This window comes from Vigna unguiculata, chromosome 7, assembly GCF_037176805.1.
Source record: "Vigna unguiculata cultivar grain cowpea cultivar isolate G323 ecotype 2 chromosome 7, ASM3717680v1, whole genome shotgun sequence".
Taxonomy (NCBI): domain Eukaryota; kingdom Viridiplantae; phylum Streptophyta; class Magnoliopsida; order Fabales; family Fabaceae; genus Vigna; species Vigna unguiculata.
Genome location: NC_140798.1, coordinates 35,246,593 through 35,271,630, shown reverse-complemented (window position 1 = coordinate 35,271,630; position 25,038 = coordinate 35,246,593). Strand labels below are relative to the sequence as shown.

The following is a 25,038-nucleotide window of genomic DNA, read 5'->3' as shown; positions in this document are numbered from 1 at the left end:
TAGAAAGCGACTGCAACAGTTATTCATATACAATTATGAAGTCATCGTTTTATTTTTTTCAAAAGCTGTTATATATTTTATCATTTTTTAAAATGATTAATGCATTATTTTAAAAATAAAAACAAGCTGGAGTACAAAAAAAAATCCAAGTTTTGTCCTGTATGCAGGTTGCCAAGCCACAATAATTTTTGTAATTATTTTGATGTTTAAGATAAGATCGGTTGTTCATTATGTTTCCGAATAGAAAAAAGGATAAGATATATTCCATTAAAGATAATATACAATAAGAGTTTGATCCATTAATGAGAATTTTAAAAATAATACTTCAAACAACTTTAAAACTCTAATTTTAAAATACTTAATGGTTTGTTCCGAATAAACCTGTTTTGTTTAGTAACTTGTATAATAATCCCACTCTTATAACGTGTCGCTATTGGTATTAATGTTAATTTAATCGGTGAAGTCAATACGTACGACAGCTATGTTAAGTATATGTGACGTATTTCATGGACGTAGGTGCTTGTGTTTCCCCTTCATCACATGATGTTCTTGCGCGCACAAACATTTTGTCTGTATACTCGTCTTTTTTCTTGTAATTTTCACCACAAAAATCGAGAAGGAAATGTAATTTTGGAAATAGAAAACATAATAAAATGGTTAAAATAAAGTTGAATCGTCAATGATATCATGATGAAAGAATGTGGAACAATTCAATATTACTATTCTTTAGAAAAAGTGTGTGATTAATCTCCCAACAACTATTTATATAATTTACACCAACTTAGAAAAGATGAGCTCCACTTATACTTTCTTTGATAGGTGTGGAAAAAGAAATGAACAAAATGAACGTAAATAAGAATACACAAAACTCACGAGTTTTTTGTTTGTATTCGCACTTTCTATTTACATAAATTTACATAAATATATATTGCTACTTTTTCTTTCTCGAATGATCTTAAAATTTTGAATTTATCCTCTCCATTTAACAACTCGTGCCTATTATAGAGAGAAATCTATTTTTAAAAATATTATCTAAAAAAGTAGATAAAAACATAATAATGTATTAATTTCATTAAATTAAATTTAAAAAGATAAAACTCATCACGTGGCAATAAGGACGAGATGTCGATGCGGACAAAGACGAGGAACGTGGAAGATTGAGGTGAAACAATTGTTAAATGAATGATGAAAAAGTATTATAAATAGAAGAAGTTATGCTCAAATTGGATTACTACAACAAACAAGAGCTTTCGTGGCACACTAGTTGCTACAACTCACGCGAAAAAAAAAACTTCTTCTTTTCAACACCACCACTGCAATCAATGGCGGACACGTACGTTTTGGCCACTCAGAAGCGCAACCGCTCTGACGAACCTGACGGCGGAGACTCCAAGAAGCTCATGCTGCATGCGGAGGCGGATCCGGCAGCGGCGCTGGCCAGTGCGCGGCATGAGTTCGGGGAGCACGGCGGAGTGAACATGTCGATCGAGGCGTCGGCGACTTTTACTGTGATGGAGCCGGAGACGATGCGCCGCATGTTCACCGGCGAGCTTGGCCCCGACCGCGACTTCTTCATCTACAGCCGCCACTTCAACCCGACGGTGCTAAACCTGAGCCGCCTTATGGCCGCACTGGAGGGCACAGAGGCAGCATACTGCACCGCGAGTGGGATGTCGGCGATCAGCGTTGTGCTGATGCAGCTCTGCAGTCAGGGGGATCACGTGGTGGCCTCAAGAACTTTGTACGGTGGGACCCACGCGCTGCTCTCGCACTTTCTTCCACGCACGTGTGGGACAACAACAAGCTTCGTGGAGGTGACGGATCTTGCTATGGTGGATGAGGCCATGGTGGAGGGGAAGACCAAAGTGCTTTACTTCGAGTCAATTTCAAACCCAACACTGACGGTGGCGAACATACCGGAGCTGTGCCGTATGGCTCGACGGAAGGGTGTGACGGTGGTGGTGGACAACACGTTCGCACCCATGGTGCTTTCACCGGCGCGTCTTGGTGCTGATGTGGTGGTTCACAGTATCTCCAAGTTCATCAGCGGTGGGGCCGACATAATCGCAGGTATCTTTGTCGTCTTACCATTCTCTCTTAGATTCTTCCTTATTCATCACTGAATGAATGAATTAATATTAAATAATTAATTAATGTTAGTTAGTTACTGCATATTTAACAAAATTATTGTGGTAAGATACTTTTGTTTTTATTATACACTCTCACACATTTTTTTTTCTTCTTAAATTCAGTAAGCACACAACCCAAAAATATTTAATGAAAAAGAATATGTGCCACAATAAATTCTTTTTTCTTAGTTTGACTATTAAAATTAGATGTATATACTATGAATTAAAAACTAGTATTAAAACATAAAATATGACATTTCTTTTCTATGACAACAATTAATTATTTTAGTTTATATATTTAATATTTTATTCTGTTTCTTAAAGGAGGTAAAAGCTATGTATTCGAATTGAATGTGTGTGGAAGAAAGTGACGAAAAGATAGAGATCTATAAATACAATAAATGAGAAAAAGACATAAATTTACAGATGTATTAAATGAACAAATAAAGAAAATAATAGAAAAATAGAGAAAGAGACAGAAATTTAGAGTCATATTAAATGATTACTGAGAAAATAAAATAAAATAAGTTAAAAAAATTATGATAAAAGTTAGATGACAAAACAATTAGACATATAAACAAAAATATCCTTAAAAAAGATGTTTTGCATTTGTGGTATTATTAGTTTAATAATGGTATCTTTAGAGAATTTTCTTGAAATAAAATAATTATAAAACACTCCTTTTTATGGATCACGAATCCACAAAGGACAAGTCATTGAGTTTATCCTGATAATGATGTGTATCCATCTCACATGTTGAAATATCAGTACAAGTCCTAATAGCACATTCATAACAAAATAACAAAAATATTTTACTTTTTATATTAAGTAGGACCTGTAAACTTTGCTAAACAAAACTTTAATGTTTTTTTCAGGAATGTTTATAATTGAAGTGATCTGATTTGCTAGATTAATATTTAAATGTTATTATAATTAAGTAATTATGTATATTATGGTGAATTTTAAAAATTATTTTTAAATGACATAAAATAGTTATTTATTATTCTAAAATTATAATAACTCTGAGCAGGGTAGCTAGAATTATACAATAAGTGATAAAAGGAAAAATAAGGAAGATGAAGAAAGAAAAAGCAAAAGATGAAAATTGTGGTGTCTGATCTTGTTGTTTTCGAATTCAAAGGTGTTTTAAATAATTAATATAGTTAGGAAAGAAAAAGAGGACTCTGAAATATCCCTGCCACTCCATGAACTAATGAAAGTGTAACACGACAGTATGAGAATAATTTGTCATTGTTCGGAGGCTCTTTTCCGACTGCGTTGGAAAGTTGGTAGTGGAGAGTAGTTAAACTTTATTTTCTGTACACCAAATGACTTTACTTTTTTTAAATTAATTTTTCATATAATAAAAAATATTTTCTGAATTCATAGTGCTTGCTTGATAGTTTTTTTGTCAACCAGAACTTATATAGTATGATTTTTTAAAATATAAAATTACGTATATTTATCGTATAATAGTTGATGATGTGTATTAATATAAAATACATATATACTTCCATACAACTATATTTATATTTTAAATTTCAAACATTTTAGTACAAAAAAAACGCGTAAACCTACTAAAGTCCTATTTAGATAAAATTTTCTGAATAGTTTTAGGAAAAAAAAACATGAAACAGGTTTCTTTAATACTTATTTTTCATTAGAAATATTTTTGTTGATTACGTGCATAAGTTAATTTAACTTATGAGATTATTATAATTTATTTTATATCATTGATTTAATTTATAAAAACTTCTTGAGAAAATAAATTAAAAGAACATTATTTCACACAACCTCACCTGATTTCAAATTTTGGTTGATCTAAGATAATTGTTTTTAAGTTTCTTGATAAACTATTATTATTTGCAAATGCTGAATAGTATATTAAACAGAATATACTTTTTTGAACTGATGTGATGCTGCTGTACCCTTCACCAGTGACCTAAGTATCACGTGAATTTTGGCGACAACTTCTGCTACCTTCTTTTTGACGTGTTACACGTGTTACTTTGCTTTTAAAAGATTTGTTTTTAGCCAAGAGATAAAATCATAACACTTCATATATTTTTTGCTTCCATACAAAAGAAAAAACATACAAATTTAGTTATTATTATTTTTTCAAACTGATGTATGCAGTCTCTTATTATAGCAAAACTCTATTCATGAAAGAATTAAAATTATGATTGAGAATTTGACAGGGGCTGTGTGCGGACCTGCAAGCCTGGTGAACAAGATGATGGACCTGACACAAGGGGCCTTAATGCTTTTGGGCCCAACGATGAATGCAAAGGTGGCATTTGAACTTTCTGAGAGAATCCCGCACCTGGGCTTAAGGATGAAGGAGCACAGTCAGCGGGCTTTAATGTTTGCAAGGAGGCTGAAAAGCCTGGGCCTGAGGGTGATCTACCCGGGCCTGGAGGAGCACCCGCAGCACCAGTTACTGAAGTCGATGCACAATGCTGAGTATGGTTTCGGTGGGCTTATCTGCGTGGATATGGAGACTGAGGAGAGGGCTAACCGGTTGATGAACCACTTGCAGAACTATGGACAGTTCGGGTTCATGGCGGTGAGCTTGGGGTACTACGAGACTCTCATGTCTTGTTCTGGAAGCAGCACCAGCAGCGAGTTGAGCTCAGAGGAACAGAAGCTCGCTGGGATTTCACCTGGGCTTGTGAGAATGTCCATTGGGTACATTGGCACCTTGGAGCAGAAATGGGCCCAGCTCGAGAAGGCCCTAACTAGACTTAACGAGCCTCCATTGAAGAATTGAAGCCCATTAGCACCTCCATTTTCATGCTTTCAATAATTATAATGATATCAGTATGTCTAATGAGATCTGTATTAGCACTTCTTCGGTTCTCTCTAATGGACATCTTCATTCCTATTATATAGCGTAGTCTGTGTCTATCTTTTATCTTTTTGAAATAAACGAATTATATTTTCCAAAACATGGCTTTTTTTTTCTCTGAAAAATATAAACTAGTTTTAGTTAGATACTTTTTCATTTATTTCAGCAATTTATTAAAAAATATATATCATATTAATTCATTTATCTTCTACATATTTTCAAGTTTTTATTATATCAGATTTGAATCAAATAAATAATTCTCACACAACTTTTAATGAAATTGGATTTTCTCAACTATATGCTTCTATGCAGCATGTAAGCCATTTTATGGTTTTTTCTTCTCATACATCAATACTAATAATATATATATATATATATATATATATATATATATATATATATATATATATAATTAAAATATTCTTCATTCTTTGTTACTGTATTTTTTGAGAGGGAAGGAAGGCTAGAAGTTCGTTTAGAAAAGCTTATTTTCGAATGCATGTGATCTCTGTAAAATTAGAAGGGTGAAATTAGACATTGTGGGGGTACAAGAAGAGAAAAGTGCATTTTATTCTTGACTCTGGATGCCTCTCTTCAGGCCCAAACTCACAATTCCACTTCTACAGTTCAAGAAAAAAATAGGCTTTTACTTCCTGGAGTCTTTCTTCTTAAACCTCCAAGCATTTCTTCTGCACCTCCAATTTTTTTTTTAAATTTCCAAAATATCCTTTGACCATTTAAGGAAACCCATGAACATCACACCTCAAACTGACTTTCGGATGTCAACTTTCAAAAGTCAAAATATATCATTAGAAGTCGACTTCCAGAAGTCAAAATGTATCACTGGAAGTCGACTTCCGAAAGTCAAAATGTTCACCAGAAGTCGACTTCCAAAAGCCAAAATATATCACCGAAAGTCGACTTCCGGAAGGCAAAATGTTCAGCGGAAGTCGACTTCCGAAAGTCAAAAATTATCATCGGAAGTCGACTTCCGGAAGTCAAAAAACATTACCAGAAGTCGACTTCCGGAAATCAAAAACTAATTATATTTTAAATATTTTTAATTCTTTTTAAATTTATGTTTTCTAAATTTTATTTTATTTTTTAAAACACATATTAAAAATATTAAAAATTATAAAATATATAAATTTAAAAGAAAACTGACTTTAGATTTTTTTTTTCTGTTTTTAGTTAAAGTTTTACTATTTTAATTTAAATTATTTTTCAATTTTATTTATTTTTTATTTATTTTTGATATTATTATATTTATTTTATTTATACATTTAATGTGTATAGTATTTTATATTTATTTGATTTTTTTTAATATTTAAAAATAAAATATTTAATTTTAATGTGTATAGTATTTTATATTTTCCAATTATATATTTTTTTATATTTTTAAATTTAAATTTATTTTAATATAATTTATTCAAAATTTAATAAAAATAAAAAAGAATTAAAAAATCATATTTAAAATAACACACACACACACACACACACACATATATATATATATATATATATATATATATATATATATATATATATATATATATATATATGTAAATAATGAAATTTTAAATTTAAAAAAACGAAAATATATATAGATATATATTTTCTTTTCTTTTTTTAATTTAAAGTTTTATTATTTTCAAATCAATTTAAATATTAAATAAAATTAAATGAAGCAGAATAATTTTTTTATTTAAAGTTTAATATTAGTTTAATTTTACTTATTTTATATTTATATTTATTTTTCAGTATATTAAATAAAAATAAAATTATATATATAGATATTAATATAAATTTATTTTTAAAATATATATTAAAAAATATGAAAACATAAAAAAAATAAACAAATAATAAACTAAAAAACAATTAAAAGTTAGAAAACATAAATTTTAAAAAGAATTAAAAATATTTAAAATAGAATTAGTTTTTTGATTTCGGAAAGTCGACTTTCGGTGATACATTTTGACTTCCGGTGAACATTTTGACTTCTTCCGGAAGGTGATACATTTTGATTTCAGTAAGTCGACTTCCAGTGATATATTTTGACTTCCGGATGTCGACTTCCGGTGAACATTTTGACTTCCTGAAGTCGACTTCCGGTGATACATTTTGATTTTCGAAAGTCAACTTCTGGTGATATATTTTGACTTTCGAAAGTCGACTTCCGGTGAACATTTTGACTTCCGAATGTCAACTTCCGGTGATACATTTTGACTTCTGAAAGTCATATATTTTGACTTTCGGAAGTCGACATTCGAAAATAATTTTGGGGGTGTGGTGTATGTGGGTTTTTTAAATGGTCAAAGGATTTTTTGAAAATTTAAAAAATTTTTGGAGATGTAAAAGAAATTTTGAAAGTGCAAAAAGAAAAACCCTACTTCCTTGGATGCTTATAATTTCTTCGCGCATACTATCAAATTTTGAAAATGATAATCTTGTCCTGCTTAAAAAGAATATAATCTGTTATGAAAATAAATATTTTTTAAATTAAAAATTAAAAATACTACACAGATATTTTTTTAGAAAGATAAAATTCTTATAAAATAAAAAACAAACTACTATAATATATTTACAAACTTTTTCTCATAATTTATGGGTTAAAAATTCAGGTCTTACAAATTTTATGAATCCACATATACATGTGTTTTAAAGGAAGAAGGATAAATTTATATCAGATTTTTTACATTACCAATAACTTTTTAATTAATAATTTCATCTCAAGAATCGCCAATGCTCCTTTCTTTCTTAATCATTTTTTGTATCTACTTAAGCATGTGATTTTTATTTTATTTTCAAATTTCGGGTGAGAGTATTTTAATTTTTAATATAAACTTGATTTTAAAATACAAATATAAAACATATGAGAATTGAAACTAAATAAACGTATAACAAAATACATATTTTGAAAATTAATAAATTTTAAAGTTAAAAGATAACCAAAAATAAAAATTATAATCACAAATAATACATTTTTATTCAAACAATAACATTAAAATGTATACAAAAATGTTGTACAAATTGTATTTGCCATATGCTTTAATAATTTTTTTTTTTATCAAACTCCTTAATTTTAGCCGAATAACTACTTACTACAAACTTTTATTTAGTTTTTCAAAAACGTTTGTTAAAAAGTACGTGGACATATGAAGAAAAATTAGGAATGAGAGAAAACAAATATGTGAAAAATAAAGGGTTAAATATGTTTTTGATCCCTCAAGTTTGAGCGAAATTTGGGTTTAGTCCCTCATCAAAACTTTTGACCAATTTAGTCCTTCATCTTCCAAAATGCGTGAATTTAGTCTTTTTAACCAAATTTTGTTAAGTTTATCTGACATTTCAAGCGTATTTCATGATAGTATTTAAATTATTTATACTGTTTAACACATTTTTACTTCAATGTTAACTTAAATACTATCATGAAATGCGCTCGAAACGTTAGATAAACTTAACAAAATTTGGTTAAAAGGACTAAATTCACGCATTTTGAAAGATGAAGGACTAAATTGGTCAAAAGTTTTGATGAGGGACTAATTCCAAATTTCGCTCAAACTTGAGGGACCAAAAGCATATTTAACCCAAAAATAAATAAGTAAATGTAACTAATAAATGGACAATGATGCTAAAGAATGTGACTACGAAGGAATGATAAATTTAATTTATAAATTATTTTGTGACGAAATTGTTTACGTTGATAAATATCATGTATAAAATTAAAATTAAAGTATGTATAAATTATGTTATATATTTAAAAATAATATTTTTTAACTAGTTTTAACTATCACATAGAAATGAACTTAATTTTTTAACTAAAAATTGATAACATAATTCCAAATAATTATGTTATATATTTATTTCAGATAAGATCATTTTGGACATCACTAAAAACATTGACATCACAAATATGTTGATATCTAAAAATTCATTAATCAATTGTCATCATATAAATTTTTTTTAAAAATAAAATAAAAGAATACAAAAACATGAAAGACCATACCAAACACATGATAAAAATTATACTTCACAACGCAAATTATATATTTATTCATTCCTTAATATTTTTATTTACTCTATTTCTCATTGATTTTTATCTTTCTTTTCATTAAACACGTTTTGAGTAAATTTGAATTTCTTTTACACTAGTTGAAAATCCACGTTTCAAAACTTAAGTGTTAGGTTTTGTTTGGTAAACTACAATGTTAAGACATTAAGTGTTAAAATTCTTTTAATTCGCTCGTTTTCGTTCTAGTTATTCAACACGATATATATTTTTAAATTTTACGGAATTTAGGTTTCGTTTTTTTTTTTTTTATCACGAATAAGTTACGTTACGTTCTCAATAAATACAAAGACACAAAATCACGGTTGAAATATGACCTAGGTGATATAATTCATATAAGATATAAATATTCAAATCACATGCCACACACCTATAGACCTAACTATTGAATTAATTATCAAAAGTATCATGATTCATGTATGCAAATAAATGTAGAAAACTTATTATTGTGGATCAATTGATTTAATAATCTAAAAGGTGACACACTTTTCATAAAAATCTAAAGAGAAGAACACAACACCAATGGTATAAAAATCACTTGTTCTATCAAAAGTATGACCTAACATTAAACCAAATTAATTGATAAAGAATATAGTTTTTATAATTTTGTCCTCACTTGTCTCAATAAATTGTAGAATTTTGTGTCATTGTGGGTTGGGTCAATATATGGATATTAAAGGATATGATATATACCTGAAAAAATGATTTACAATGAAAATAACATAATAAATATGGACATATTTGAATGGTTGTTTGAATTGAATATTTAAGTTTCTATTTTGATTATTTAACTTAATATGTTACGTTTCACATAAATGTGTTTCTAATTGGCAAAAGAATAATTATGAGCATGAAGTTGATAAACAATTTTTTTTTTCTTTACTTATTTTATGTATAAGATTATTTAGCACCTAATCCATTAATTAAAAAAAAAAAAAAATCCTCGAACAACTTTATTCCAGCAATGACATAATTAATTTGTTTAATGCATACAAACATGATAAACAATTATTTTTTCTTTAATTTTTTTATCATTTTAAAATTATGAGTAAAAACCATTTTCTATGGTTTAATACATTAATACTAATTTCAAAATTTTCATATTTTTAATAATCTATTATAAGATTAATTATAATGATTATATATATATAATTATTCAAAAATTAAACTTATTCAAATCATATTGGTGTGTGATAACAACGTCTTTCGTGGATTTTAACGTGAAGATGGTTGGATAAATATTACGTATATATTATGGTATAACTACAAATTATATAGAATAGAAATCATGTTGAATACATATAGTGTTTATCTTTTGGATATATGTTATTAGAATTGTAATATAAAATTTAATTTTGGATGAATTTATCGTTCAATTCCATGACAATGGCATTTTCTGAATTAAGTTATATGGCTAAAAAAAAGAAAAATATATTTTTATCCCTTTGATTTTTTAAAATATTGATTTTAATTTTTATTTTTTCAATGTTAAAATGTATCTTACGTGACTAATTCTATTATATGTATTAATATAATAATAATAATAATAACATTAATATTGATAATGGTATATAATAATAATAATAGTAACAATATAGTATATAATAATAATAATAGTATTGTCAATAATAGAATAATAATATTATATAATAATAAAATTATATAATAGTATATAATTAAAATAATAACGATAATAATAATTGTAGAAAGGTTGTGCTTGAGCTGAATTAGTTCATTTTCCTGTACTTCCGTATGCACTATTTGTTATCTTTATATGTTGTGTCTTTTAACTTTATTTATTTATTTTTAGTTAATTGTAAGGTGGGCTAGGCTAACATAAAGATTTTATTATATAAAAAATTAAATAAAATGTGGCATGTTATTAGTCATTTAAAATGAACTTTAATGTTGCTGGGAAATTAGATACCAAAACAAATATTTGTAAAAGTATAGGATAAGATGGTATACAAATTTTGACCTGGAACTATTTTTAGTTTTACGTAATATTTTAAAAGAAAAAACATATTTTTCTCCTTTTTTTTTCTTCTGTATGTTATTTTGTGTGTAAGCTAGAATAATCCAATTATGCTTATTTAATGTACTTGTTTAGTGTTTAATTAGGAATATTTAGTTATAAACTTATAGTATTTTTTCCATTAGAGTGACAAGTGAACCACTTATTAAATCAAAACTATTTTACGTAAATTAATGATAGTTGATTAAAAAATATTTTAAAAGTTATACTTTACAAAACTTTTAATTGGTTGATAGGATAAAAGTTGTTATTGAAGAAGTACACAGGAATTAAACTCTTTAATAAAATAAAATAAGAAGAAATTATATATATGCGTTAACATTATAAATAAGTTTAATCCTAATTTATAGTCATAATGTCTTATAGTCATGCTTGGTTTAAGGGTAAAATAAAACATTCGCTTTAGGTTTCAAGGATAATAAGGATAATAAGATTTCAAAAAAATTTCTTTTACTACTAATATTTTTTTATTAAATTATGTTTAAGAAAAAAAGTCTAAAACTTTTTTTTACTAATTAATATATCTCTATTAAACTAATTATAGAATTATGTTTAAGATAAAAAGGCTTCTAAAAAATATTTTATTACTAATATAACTCTATTAAATTAATTATAAGTTTTTGTTTGGAAATAAAATTTAATTAAATTATTATCAGTGTATGTTAATTTTTATTAATAATAAAATAATAATTAATGAGTTAAAACATATTTTTAGTATATTATAATTTTGTTTACAAGAGAGAATGATTATCTATCTTTATTCTTTTATAATCAATCTGGATTCTATTTTTTTCTTTTGTCTCTCAATGACTTCTCTCACCTCTCCTTACTTTATTTTCTTCTAATAGTCTTTTTTTAGGGTATTGGCATATTATATCCCTTAAATCTCTTCAATCTCATATTGCTCGTGTGTATCAATTTTTTCATCTTCATCTTTGGTTAATATGTGTTTTCTTTTTATTTGTGTTGTTTTTATTTTTATTCTGTTTTGGATTTGTATTAGAACTAGACATGTGTTTCTTTTGTCAAATTTTGTTTTTTGGTACATTTATATTTACAGAGTTTTTTTTGGGCATATATTTTAAGGAGAAACTGAATTTTTTTACAAAACTATTAATTACATTATGGTTTACTCTTTCAGTGGATAATAGATTAATTAAAGCATAATTCAAAGTTGAGTTTTTTGTAGAAAGATAATTCAAGTTAGAAAAAAAAAACTTACTATCGAGATTAGAAGAACAATATTTTTTTAATAATTTTTATTATTGATTAATCTTAAAATAAACAACTTTGCAAGTTTGTGAAAAATTTGAGACTTAAGAACGAAAAAAGGACTTGAGACTTCAAGATAAAGTCTACTATCGAGTTTATTTTCTTGATAACCATAACAAAATTTATTGTTTTAATTCATTCGTTTTATATATTTATCTTTAGTAGTGTTTTATATATTATCATTTCTTTATTTCATATAAAAATATATAGATATGTAAACTAGAAAATTTGAATTAGGCTATTTAAGAATTCAAAAGAAAAGAAGAATTGAGACTTTAATTGTATAACAAAAATGAGCTATGAACAAAAAAGAACAAATGTTTTGTGTATTGTAGATATTTCAATTTTGAAAGAAAAGTGCTTAAAACTTGAAAAATCTTTAAAACATGATAATTTGTTGGATATCGATGGATTTAATTTAATTTCAAAATTAAATATGTTAAGAGAAACTATAGGTTTGGAAAATGAATTGAAATTTTTAATTATATAAAAAGAATAAACAATTTTCCAAAATAATGTTAACAATTTTAGTGTAAGTTGTTTCAGCCAAAATGAGTTTCTCAAAATTAAAGATAATAAAAACTTATTTGAAACCAACAATGTCTCAAAAAAGATTAAACAGATTAGTCCTATTATCTATTGAAAAATAAATGTTAAATAAAATAAATTATGACAATTTAATAAATAATTTATATAAAATAGCTCAAAAAATAAATTTAAAATAAAATATATCATTTTTTAAGTTTGTTTTAGGCCTCTCACACTGTTGAGTCTTCCCTGCTTATAGTTCAATAATTAAAATAAAAGTTATAGAAATTATAATTTCTGATTAATTGGTTGATTTTATATAAAAAAAAAGCAATTGTAAATATTCTTGAAAAAACTATTAAGAGAATTCTGGAATTTATTTTGAAAGTAATTCTCAGAGCCATAAATATTATTTTTCTTTTAGTTTGTTACATGGGAATCTATATGTCTCACTAAATGGAGCGTGTACACGTGTTTGTGATTCTGTTGAATTTTTTTATTGAATAATGATTTTAACTAAACATATAAATAAAACATAATTCACAACGATTCCGTTTTAATATAAGATAAAATTTAAATTAAATTAACATTTTCTGGTTTGATTTTTTATTTTTTAATTCCTTTAAATTATTAAATATATTTTAAAGTTAAAAAACATGAGAAAATGATTAAACATCTTATAACTAAAAGAAGTTAAATGCAGAAATATACTGTACTTTTTTTTAAACAATCTCATTATATTCATAATTTAAACTTTCTTCCACATTTATTAAAAAACTACTCAATCTTATAGATAAAAAGTATAATATAAATTAATTATTTTATTATTTGATATAAATATTTTATAAAAGGTAAAACTTAAAAAAGAAAAAACAAAACATATACTTTACCCGATAAACATTCAATGCTATATTTAAATATAATAAAAAATTTCATTTAATTTTCTTATTTTCAATTCAAAATCTGAAGCCATTTAATCTTAATAAATTTTAATAAACACATAACCTTATATATTTTATTACAATTCCTTTTACATTTTCTCAGTGTTTTGTTTTGGAAGAGTTTTATACATGTTGTATCCTCTTATATAATTTTATGGCTAAAATCAAAATCAAAGGGTATAGTAGAAAATATTAGAAAATTCTACATCGACCAAAGAAAAGAAAAATTATATATAAGTAGGATACACATCACACCTTATATAAGTGAGTTTATAGAATTGATTTAGACTTAAATTTTATATTAAATTATTCTTTTGGTCTTTTTATTTATCAAGTAATATCAGTTTGGTCATCAAGTTTTTTTGTCTCAATTTGGTCCTCATTTTCTTAAAAATTATTCAATTTGGTCATTACTGTCAGTGTTAAAGTCAACTTTACGTGTCGATTTATGTTTTTTTTTTTTAATTTTTTGAAATTTTTTACACGTGTTACCTCACATTTGTGTCACGTGTCAAAATGATTCAATTTGGTTCCTATATTTGTTTTTAGTTTCAATTTAGTCCAAAATTTTGTAAAAATGAAGTAATATTGTCTCTACTTCAATTGACATTCAATTCACTTTTCTATAAATCTTATGGTGATATAATATTTTTACTAAAATTAAAGTTTTTATTAAATATTTCTAGAAATATTTTAAACTAACTTTAAATTCTATACAAAACATTAAACTTTGGTTTTGTTTTAAACTTGAAATTTAGTTCCTAAACTTATGTGTGACAAGTTATTTGATCTTTAATATTCACTAAGTTTGTATAATATGATACACTTGATGTCTTTATATATGATAACAAAATTGTTAATTGTAATTGTTGAAATTAAGTTTGGGGTTTAAATTTGTTTAATAATAAAACTAAAAAAAAGTTTGTTTAAAAATATTTCTACAAATATTTAAGAAAAATATCAATTTTAGTAAGAATATAATCATAAGATTTATAAAAAAAATTAAATTGAGTATTAATTTAAGAAGGGACAATATTGTTTCAATTTTACAAAAATTAGGAATAAATTGAAACTAAAAACAAATATAGAGACCAAATGGAATCATTTTGACATGTGACACAACTATGGAGTGACACGTGTAAAAAAATAAAAAAATTTAAAAAAATTTAAAAAATTTAAAAAAAATTCAAAAATTTAAAAAAATCAGAAATTGACATATGACGTTCACTCTAACACCGTTTGGTCAAAATTAACATCAATGATTAAATTGAGTCATTTTTAAGAAAATGAGGACCAAGTTGAGAAGAAAAAAAACTTGAGAACCAAACTGATATTAGTTGACAAATAGAAAAACAAAAATGTAATTTAACTTAAACTTGGCTACTACCATGATATCAAAATTAGGTTAGAGTCATTATTTAAAAAAGGCTTTTTTGTATTTAGGGGTCTGTTAGAAGTGAAATTTGTAAATATGGGTTCGTTGATTTTTTTTTTGTCAAACAGGGTCAAGTCGTCATGGTGGAGGACGACATTATAGGTGAAGTCGTCCTCCACCGGACCGGTTTCATTTTTTTTTTTTAAAAAAAGCAAAGTCGTCATGGAAGACGACGGTTTTAATTTTAAGAAAAAAGTGAAGTCGTCCTTGCACATGACGACTTCACTTTTCAAAATTTTTTTTTATTTTCTTTTTCGTAATTAATGAAAACTAAAAAGTAAATAATGTAAACTGAAAATTTTGAAAAAAAAAAGAAAAAATAATTAAAACCGAAATTTTGAAAAAGAAGAAAAATAATTAAAACTGAAAATTTTGAAAAAACAAAAAAAATAATTAAAACTGAATTTTGTTTTTCAAAAAAATAACAAAAAAATAATAAAAAAAATCTGAAAAGTGAAGTCATGTGTAAGGACGACTTCACTTTTTTCTTAAAACTAAAACCGTTATTTTCTATGACGACTTTGCTTTTTTTAAAAAAAAAAGAGAAACCGGTAGGGTGGAGGACGACTTCGCCTGTAATGTCGTCCTCCACCATGACGACTTGACCCTTTTTGACAAAAAAAAATCAACGAATCCATATTTACAAATTTCACTTCTAACGGACCCATAAATACAAAAAAGCCTTTAAAAAATCTATTCTAGCGATCACCCATCTCTAATCTCATACATGAAATTATATAATTTTAATTTTACACGTCTTGAATTGGAAATGCAGAAAAACAGAAACAGGAGACATGGATGAGTGATGATGAAAAGCCGTGCAGGCAACAAGCACATGGTGTTTGAAATTGACCAAGTTTGAATTAAAATAGTAACTGAGAGTTCTTGAGGTTCCAGCTCATAACAATAAAAGGTTGAGGAATGGACCATATGCACTGTGGAAGGAAGTAGTAATGAAAGTCAACATTTGCGCGAGCCATAATAACTCTCCATGGGTTGATGCATTCCTCAACTATGGAACATCAAGAAGAAGAAGAAGAAGTCACCAATGAAGACAAGAAACCTCGTAGTGTCTTCCTAGGAGAGAGGTAGCATTGAAAAGGTAAAATGTCGATAAATTAATTAGGTGGAGGGAAATTGATGATGAATTTTGTGTCATAGAAATTCCCATACGAGTCTTACCCAATTTTTTGAAATAAGGCATTGAGTCACATCACTCAAATGGTGTGGGAGAGGTTTGACTTTGGCGAGTGAAATTAAAAGCCTGCAAAAACAGTTGTTGCTGCCATGGACACTCTCTTGTTGACCTTTGCTTCTTTAAAACCTTCACCTCTCAATTAATGCTCCTATCTCTCCTGCTTCAGATACTCCTAACTCTTTTCCCTGTTCAACGTGTGCCACAGTCTTCTTCTCTCAAAATTAAATACCTTCTTTCCTATTTTCTCATTCAAACAGATATGGAAATTTTATTTTATTCAAAATATTTAATTGAGTTTTTAAGTTTAGGATTATATGCAATTGTAATATTTAAATATATTAAATTTGTTTATATGTCAAACACATTCTAGGTGAAATTGAAAATTTTAAAACGGAAATTAACAAGTCCAAAAATTTTAACGACATAAAATTGAAAAGACTGTATTCATTCATTTTTAAAGTTGAGTTTAAATATACTTTTAGTTCTTACATCAAATTGACACAAAATCAAACACACACTTAGTCCTCAAACTTTAAAAATGAATTGATATAGTCTTTTTAACTTAATTACATTACATTTCTTTATGTGTCAAATGTATTTTTTTTCAGCTGACAAGTGAAAACATATCAAATGGTGTAAACAAGTCAAATGCTAATACGAAATGTGTTTAACACGTAAAAAAAATAACATAATTGACTTAAGAAAACTATTTATCTATTAATTTTTTAAGTTTGGACAACAAAATATATCAAAATTTAAATAAAGACGAATTTTAATTTCACTTGAAAGTTTCACAACTAAAAACATATTTATCCTTTTAATAAATTATAGATCCAAATAAACTTTGAATATGATCAGAGAACAATACTCACAATACCTAAAAACTCGTAGTATCTAAATATTCTATATAAATTTTGTCCAAAGTGAAGGTTTAAATTTTATATAATCGTGTAGTCTCTCCATAAATCACTTTTAACATAATCCAACATACTAATTAAAATACTTTAATATATATTATCTCGTATTCCCGTAAGAATTGAAATTTGGTGTACATCCAAACGATCTATTTCCTCATTTATTTTTTACCAATTTTCAATTTTATAAAATTAAATTAATTTATTTTTTAAAATTATTAGTAATCAAATTGTTTATAACAAATAATTTATATAAATAGCACAACTAAAAAATATGTATAAAATTAACACCTCTTAATATTTTTAAAAATATAATCTTAAATAGTAAACAATATGCCATAAAACAATCTTATGACATTTTTATGCTTATTATTTCCGATAAAATAAAAAATAAAAAATGAGAAATATTTCTCTCTCCAAATATAATATTTTTATACAAAATTATTCGATAAATTAATAGTTGTGACAATGAATGCATATATCTTTCAATCCATCAATTAGACAGGACGTGGATCTGAATGTTCTGCTGTAAAATGTTTCACATTACAAATATAAATAACAAATATTTATTAATCAAAATAGTATAAATTTTAGGTTAAAATTAAAAAAAAAATTAGAAAAAAATACAAAAAATTCATAAAAATAAAAAATTAACACGTAACATTAATTTTAATATTGTCAAATCAAAATTAATAATAAAAACTAAATTAAAAAAAAAACTCGAGAACAAAACTATATTATTTCATAAATAGAGATACAAACAAATAATTCAACCTAAATTTTATTTCATGATTACTATGAATAATTTAAATTTTATTAGTATTATTTCCTAACTCTAGTCGCCTAGAAATTATCGACTTCGTATTAAAAATAGTAAAAGAAATAGTCTCACGGTAGACAAAAATGCATATGTGAATTAATGTATTTGTAAGCGTGTATTTCATATTAACATTATTCAGGTGTTATATGTGAATTAATGTATTTGTAAGTGTGTATTTCGTATTAACATTATTCACGGGTTAATTATATTAATAATTTTCTGTCACATATATGAGAGTTGGTAAGATTTGTAAGTGTGGTGTGATTTATGCAGTTTATCATTTACACGTTAAAAATATGGTTTGGACCAATTTCTCTTTATTTTTTTAATAATAATCACGTTTCTTTTTCTTTTATTTTTTTTCTTTCTTTTGGACAGAGTACTTTCACATGAATTGAAAGAATAAAATGTTTATTAGGTATGTAACAATTTCACCAGAAGAGTGCAGTTATATTTACTTTTTCATCTTGTAATTATATATATATATATATATATATATATATATATATATATATATTGTATACTTTTGAATTTTTTATATTCATATTAATTAAATGTTTTTAATTTGTCATAATGTAAGAAAAATCGAAAGGAGGAATTCATAACTAACTTTATTTTGGATAAATAATTGAAGACAGACAGTGATATCATTCTTTTCATATGAACGTTGAATAACATGTTTCTATGATGTTATTCAAGTGATAGAAGCATGTTAGGTGGATGAAGTAGCCTTGAAGTGGAGGAATCAAATTCCGCAAATAATAATTATATTCAGACACAGAAAAACAAATTGTGTACATATGAGCATCAATGTAATATTTAGTATAATTATTAATATTTTGATTTTTTTTTATGTTTCATGTTATCTTAATCTCTTGATTTTAAAATATTGGTTTTTGATTTTATATACGTTTGATTTTATTTATTTTAATAAATTAAAATAAGTCTAATATATTGGTATGAAAAAATTTAATTTATTAAAATACAATAAACTAAATGTAAACTTAAAAATGGCATTAAAGTTATAATAAATGTATATATATTCAAATATTATCAGATCTAAATATATATAAATATATATTGAATATAATATATTATTTTAAAATAAAGCAGATTTATTTAGTGAAATAATTCGTTTGATAAATTTAAATAAAAAAATAATTCATTCACTTCTACTCAATATTAGTTAAATAAATTTATCACATCTATTAAGTAAAATGGGTAAAAAATTAAACCTTAATCTTTGGATTATAAAACGTGAGATAAGAGGAAGATAGGGTTATGGGAACATAACATTTGGGTATGGAATACTTGGACAAGAACAAAATTTGTGTGGAAAATAACCGGATTGTGAAGTTTCTTGGGTTTGGTTGAAGGAAGAAGAAAGATCTTATACATTTAGGTCTACATATAATAAATTACAAGGTGATCCATAACTTCTTCAAATCATTTTGGAGTATAAAGGTTAGTTATTAGACACTAATACTAGAATGGAGAGTATTGTTGGATAAGGTGGCAACAAAGGACAAATTAATAGTCAGGGACACAATTAGACAATAATCTTTGTGAGTTATGCACATGAAGTGATAACATGTGAAACATATTTTCTTTTTCTTGTAAAGTAGTCCAAACTATGTGAGAAATGTGTCATGGGTGGATGGGAGTGAATGCATCGCATTATAATCATTTTATAATTAACTTCCAACACTTTCACCTCATGCAATTAAATAACAAACAAAATCAAATATGGAAAAGAATGCAGGCAGCTATTGTCTGGAAAATTTGGAAACATAGAAATGTGATACTATTTAAGCAGGGAAAGGTAGACTGAAAGGAAATATTTTGTATGGCACAAATGCATACATGGACATTGATGAAACAAAAACTACCTAGCATAATATTCTCATACAATGATTGGTATACTAATGCTCAATTCAATGCTTAAAGTCACTCTGAGTGAAGTTTGTTGCTCTTCTTGTGGTTAACCCATGGTATCTATTCTATAGATAGCAGAGAAGTTTTTTCTACCTTGCAGGGATTGTGTTTGAGACAATTCAACCTTTCTCAATTTTAATTCTTAAGATAATAGGCACCAAAATAGATAAGTGGATTATTGCTGATTGAGGCTAAAATGAATATATCAATAACATGCTGCAATTGACAATTAATATGAAGTTATACCAACAAAATGCTAAGGGATGCAAAGAAAGGAACCAGACATATGATATTTGTATTAAAAAGGACCACAAATGAAAAGATATAAAAACTATATTAGAAGAACATTTCAAATGTTTTGTTTTGTTGTTCTCTCCTTAAATTTTTTTCTTTTGTAAATATTCTTTTAAATGGATAAATAACCTCAAATACTTTAATATTAATATTTTTTATAAAGAAAAACGGAGCTGCCTAATATATATATATATATATATATATATATATATATATATATATATATATATATATATATATATAACAAAAAAATAAAAATTTTATCTGGTTATAAATTATCATAGAGTAAGTTCTTTTTTTCCATAAACTCTTTATTCTTAGTATTTGGACTTCATTAGTTAATAATTTAAGCTTGTACTGCTCTTATTAGTTGATTTTCTTAACTTATTCACTTTTGATTGATTTAATTATAAACATGTAGGCACCTATGTTGTTTAAGAATTTTTAATTTTCTTTTGTTTATTGCTTGAAGTTTAAACATCTAGATGGTATAACACAATATTGTGTCATTCATAATTACTTGATAGAGTAATAACTATACTGTAATCATGGATGCATATATCTCTCAATTAATACAAAATTTCATAGTACAAGTCTAAACAACAAAATGTCTATATCAATGACAACGGTTTACATTTTATTTCAAACAAAATAAGATACATTTTACTATAAATAATATAAATTATAATCTAATACTATTTTCCAAACTTAATAACTTTTTTTTCTATGTTCCTAGGAATTATCGACTCCGTCATATTAAAAAAAAAAAAATAAGAAGAGAGAGATAGAGCAGTGAGAATTGTCGCATGTTAATTAATGTATTTATGAGTGTGTATTTTATATTGACATTACTCACCTATTAATTATATTAATCATTTCTCTGATAAATATATACTGTGTGTATTTGTTTGGACTAATTGTTCAATTTTGAATGGGTATTTCTTATACAAAAGAGTGTCTTCACATAAAAGGAAAGAACGAACATAGAAGAACCAATTAATTGTTGAAACACAACAAACTCTTCGTGCAACTGTGTATTTCTTATAATTATTTAATATATATATATATATATATATATATATATATATATATATATATATATATTTAAAAATCATTAAAATTTTAGGATATTTTTTTTCAAAATTTGTATAGTTCATTTTTTAACTAATGTATTGTAATCTTACATTTTTTTTTAATTTTAAGACAAAGAAGAGTATTTTTATTTTAGTTCTTCAAATTAAACTACGTTCTTCAAGATGATAGGAAATATTTATTATAAGAATATTTGAAAACATTTTTGTTTTACATTTATATTACTTAAATATTTGTAGTCAATATGTCAATTAAAACAAAAATTGAAAGGGAGGGAATCACAACTAACCTTATTTTGGAGAAATAATTAAATACACAGTGCTATCATTCTTTCATATCAACATCTACCAGTAGTTTCACGTTTGAGATTTTCTGATAAAAAAAAGTTAGGTAAGAATAAATGTACATGGTGGAGAAAATGTACACACATAACTCTTAGGAATCAAATTACATAAATAACAATTACATTCAAATAGAGAATAAATTGTGTACATATGCAAGTTGATGCAATCTTTGTCAGAATTAAATTATTTTTTTATTGTTTTGGTCTTTTTTATTTTCGATGTTATTTCAATCTCTCAATTATAAATTACCAATTTTTAATCTTATATATATCTTGTTTTTTTAATTAATTTAAAATTCAAGTCTAGTATATTTATCTATATCGATTAATTTGATATATTAAAATATAAAAAAAATGTAAAGTTAAGAATATATCAAAGTTTTTGAATTTTTATATATCTATTTAAATATTTATTACTTTTATACATTCAAAAATTTGCATCTCGAATATAACATATTATTTAAAGAAATCAAATATATTGGACGAAATATAATTTTGTGTTTGACAAAGTTAAATAAAAAAAAAAAACTTATTGTTCTCTAGTAGAAATTCATTGAACAAATATATTAAATCTATAGGATGAAATAGGTCTAAAAATGCTTATTCTTTGGATATTCACAAAATCATACTAGAGACGTAACCTAGCAAAATATATCACTCGTGCCCTATTGTAATTTATCTTAGAGTGAGCTTAATTTTATTCAATAAATTATTTATTCTCAATATTTTGACTCTATTTGTGAATAATTCACATTTGTTAAATTTTGATCCTCTTAGTTGAGAATTTTGATTATCTGAACTTATTCATCTTTTAACATTTTCTTTTGGTAGATTTAATGATAGACCTGTAGGCACTGTATATTATTGATAGTGTTTAACTTTCTTTTGTTTATTGCTTGGATTTTATGAAGGTTTTAGGTAAGGGAAATTATTTCAAAGTCTTGATCAATATAATTGTTGATTATGATTATTCTATTTGAGAATTTTTAAATTGATGAGTTGTATTTGTATTAGCACTTGAAATTGGGAGTTGACATGTTCAAATTCAGAAATATTAGTTATACCATGCAATCTATACTTTATATAATGTTTAGTGAATTTTAACCTTTTTAAAATGAATAATTGAGTTATTTTGAAATTGAAGCCAATTTTTGAAAAATTCTGCAGAATTGTTGGTTCTGTGTAATTCATTCAACAACTTTATCCAATAAATCACGGTTAATTTTATACTTGGTTCGCTTATCAAATTTTGATTCGCTTAACAATTTAGGTAAATTCACCCAATGAGGATTTGTTTAGCAAATCTAAACTTGGTAACGATTAAGATAATTTCGTAATTAAATTCCCTCAAGCAATTTCATTTCACATGTATTGTTTACATTAAAGTGTTTGATTTTAATTCTACGAGTTAAAATTATTATAAATATGTATATGTATATGTATATGATTTAAAACATGAATATTTAAATGTTATATGTTAATTTTGATTGTATTAATATATTTTGTTTGAGATTAAATATTTTGAAGTGACATGATGGGATATTAAGCATATCACTATAGAATCAAATTTTTAATAGATAAACACATTAATTAGTGGTTGGAAAGTTGTCTGAATTATTTATAGATGAACACAAGTTCAATATTACAATTATTTATACAATAATTTTACTCAAACCTATTGAGCAAAAGTTATTGAGTGAATAAAATGAGTTAAGTCATGTTTAATATATAAGTCTTGTGAAAGTTGTCTATTCAATATTTTATCTTATATTTCAATCCTATTAAACTAAAACTTATTTTTCAAAGTATTCTTTAAACGAACTTTGATTTATATGATCTGAAAACTTGATTTATTGAAGTTCAATATAATGTTAATGTTTTCAAAGTTTTAATCTATGTAATATTTAAGTGCCTCATAAAAAAAATAATTAATTGAATTGTCTTCGTCAAAACTTATGTACCTCAACTTGTGGAGATGGAACCAACAACCTCTTTATTTTTTTTTTTAAATGAATATTTTTGTATTGCTGCGAAAACATATCTTCTCATATTAATTTTCTATCCCTATATTAAATGTCGGTTTCAGTTCTTGGTGTCTTATTTCTTATGAATGCACATAATTAATAACTTGTATTACAATATATTAATTTACTAAAAAAAGTAGTTGTCTCATGAATAGGTGGTTGAGTTTGTGTGTACATTCTCTAATTGTGATTGTTCTTCTTGTTTGAGTACAGTATTTATTACGAGTGGCGAAGGATATAGTTCTTAACGAGGAATCTTGATTTTTGGATACCTTAGGAATATGGTATCTTTTTACTATTGTGATATGTCCCATTTCAACAACTCACTTTGTCAAAAGAAGTAAATAAATAAATTGATTTTTAAAATAAATATGGTTCTTATAATAGATTGGACAAATTATTAACCGTGTTTAAAGGTTTTGGTGAGAATAATTATTACAATAATGAACTGGTATGTCGACAAAATTTGGAAGCATTTTATAAATCTTTTATTTAACCTTTTTATAAAAAAATTTGACGACCTTTTTAGAAGTCTTCTCCTTTTCAATTTATTTCAGTTAAATATCATGATTGTTTTTAAAGTAAAGTTTGTCCTTTAAAACAATGAACCGATGATGAATAGTATTTAGATAGTAAGTTGCTCTCATATAGATGTTTTCATCTAAGGATGTTAATGAGATGGGTAAGGTATGAGTAGTAGCTCTTTTGTATTTTATCTACGGGTAAATATCCGTCTTGTATTTATATCCATATTTGTCGGATATCTATTATACGGATACCTACATAATATTTTAATATTCACAAATATTCACGATTATCCATGGTTATTTATAAAAAAATAAAAATAAATATTTAACAACATATTTTAATCGTAAATTTAAATAAAATACAATACATAACATTCATAAATTTTAAACAAAGTCCAAATAATCCATTTAAATAGTGTTAAATGTCAGTTTACAAAGAAATGAATTTTTTTAAAAACTAATTGATAAAAAAATAACTCATTCAAAATCAATATATTAATATTTTAATGATGTTTTTTTATAATTTAAATTAGAGTATAGCGGGTATGGATACTATGATATCTATACCCGCTTCGTTAACATGCGGGTATAAAAAATACCCGTACCCGTTACCCGTGGATATCCATTTACAATA

At 25.4% G+C, this 25,038-nt stretch overlaps 1 protein-coding gene across 1 annotated transcript; it reads left to right on the top strand.

Moving 5' to 3' along the window:
- The first annotated feature begins 1,199 nt into the window (after positions 1 to 1,199).
- LOC114191725 (methionine gamma-lyase-like) lies at positions 1,200 to 5,016 on the top strand. The gene is made up of 2 exons (XM_028081085.2): positions 1,200 to 2,070; positions 4,328 to 5,016. The coding sequence occupies exons 1-2, from the start codon at positions 1,215 to 1,217 to the stop codon at positions 4,897 to 4,899; spliced, it is 1,428 nt and encodes a 475-aa protein (XP_027936886.2). The 5' UTR covers positions 1,200 to 1,214; the 3' UTR covers positions 4,900 to 5,016.
- The last annotated feature ends 20,022 nt before the right edge of the window (positions 5,017 to 25,038 follow it).

Coding starts and splice junctions, on each gene's coding strand:
- LOC114191725 (XM_028081085.2), top strand. CDS start 1,215: ATGCTCAAATTGGATTACTACAACAAACAAGAGCTTTCGTGGCACACT. Junction 2,071..4,327: donor TGGGGCCGACATAATCGCAG/GTATCTTTGTCG, acceptor AGAATTTGACAG/GGGCTGTGTGCGGACCTGCA.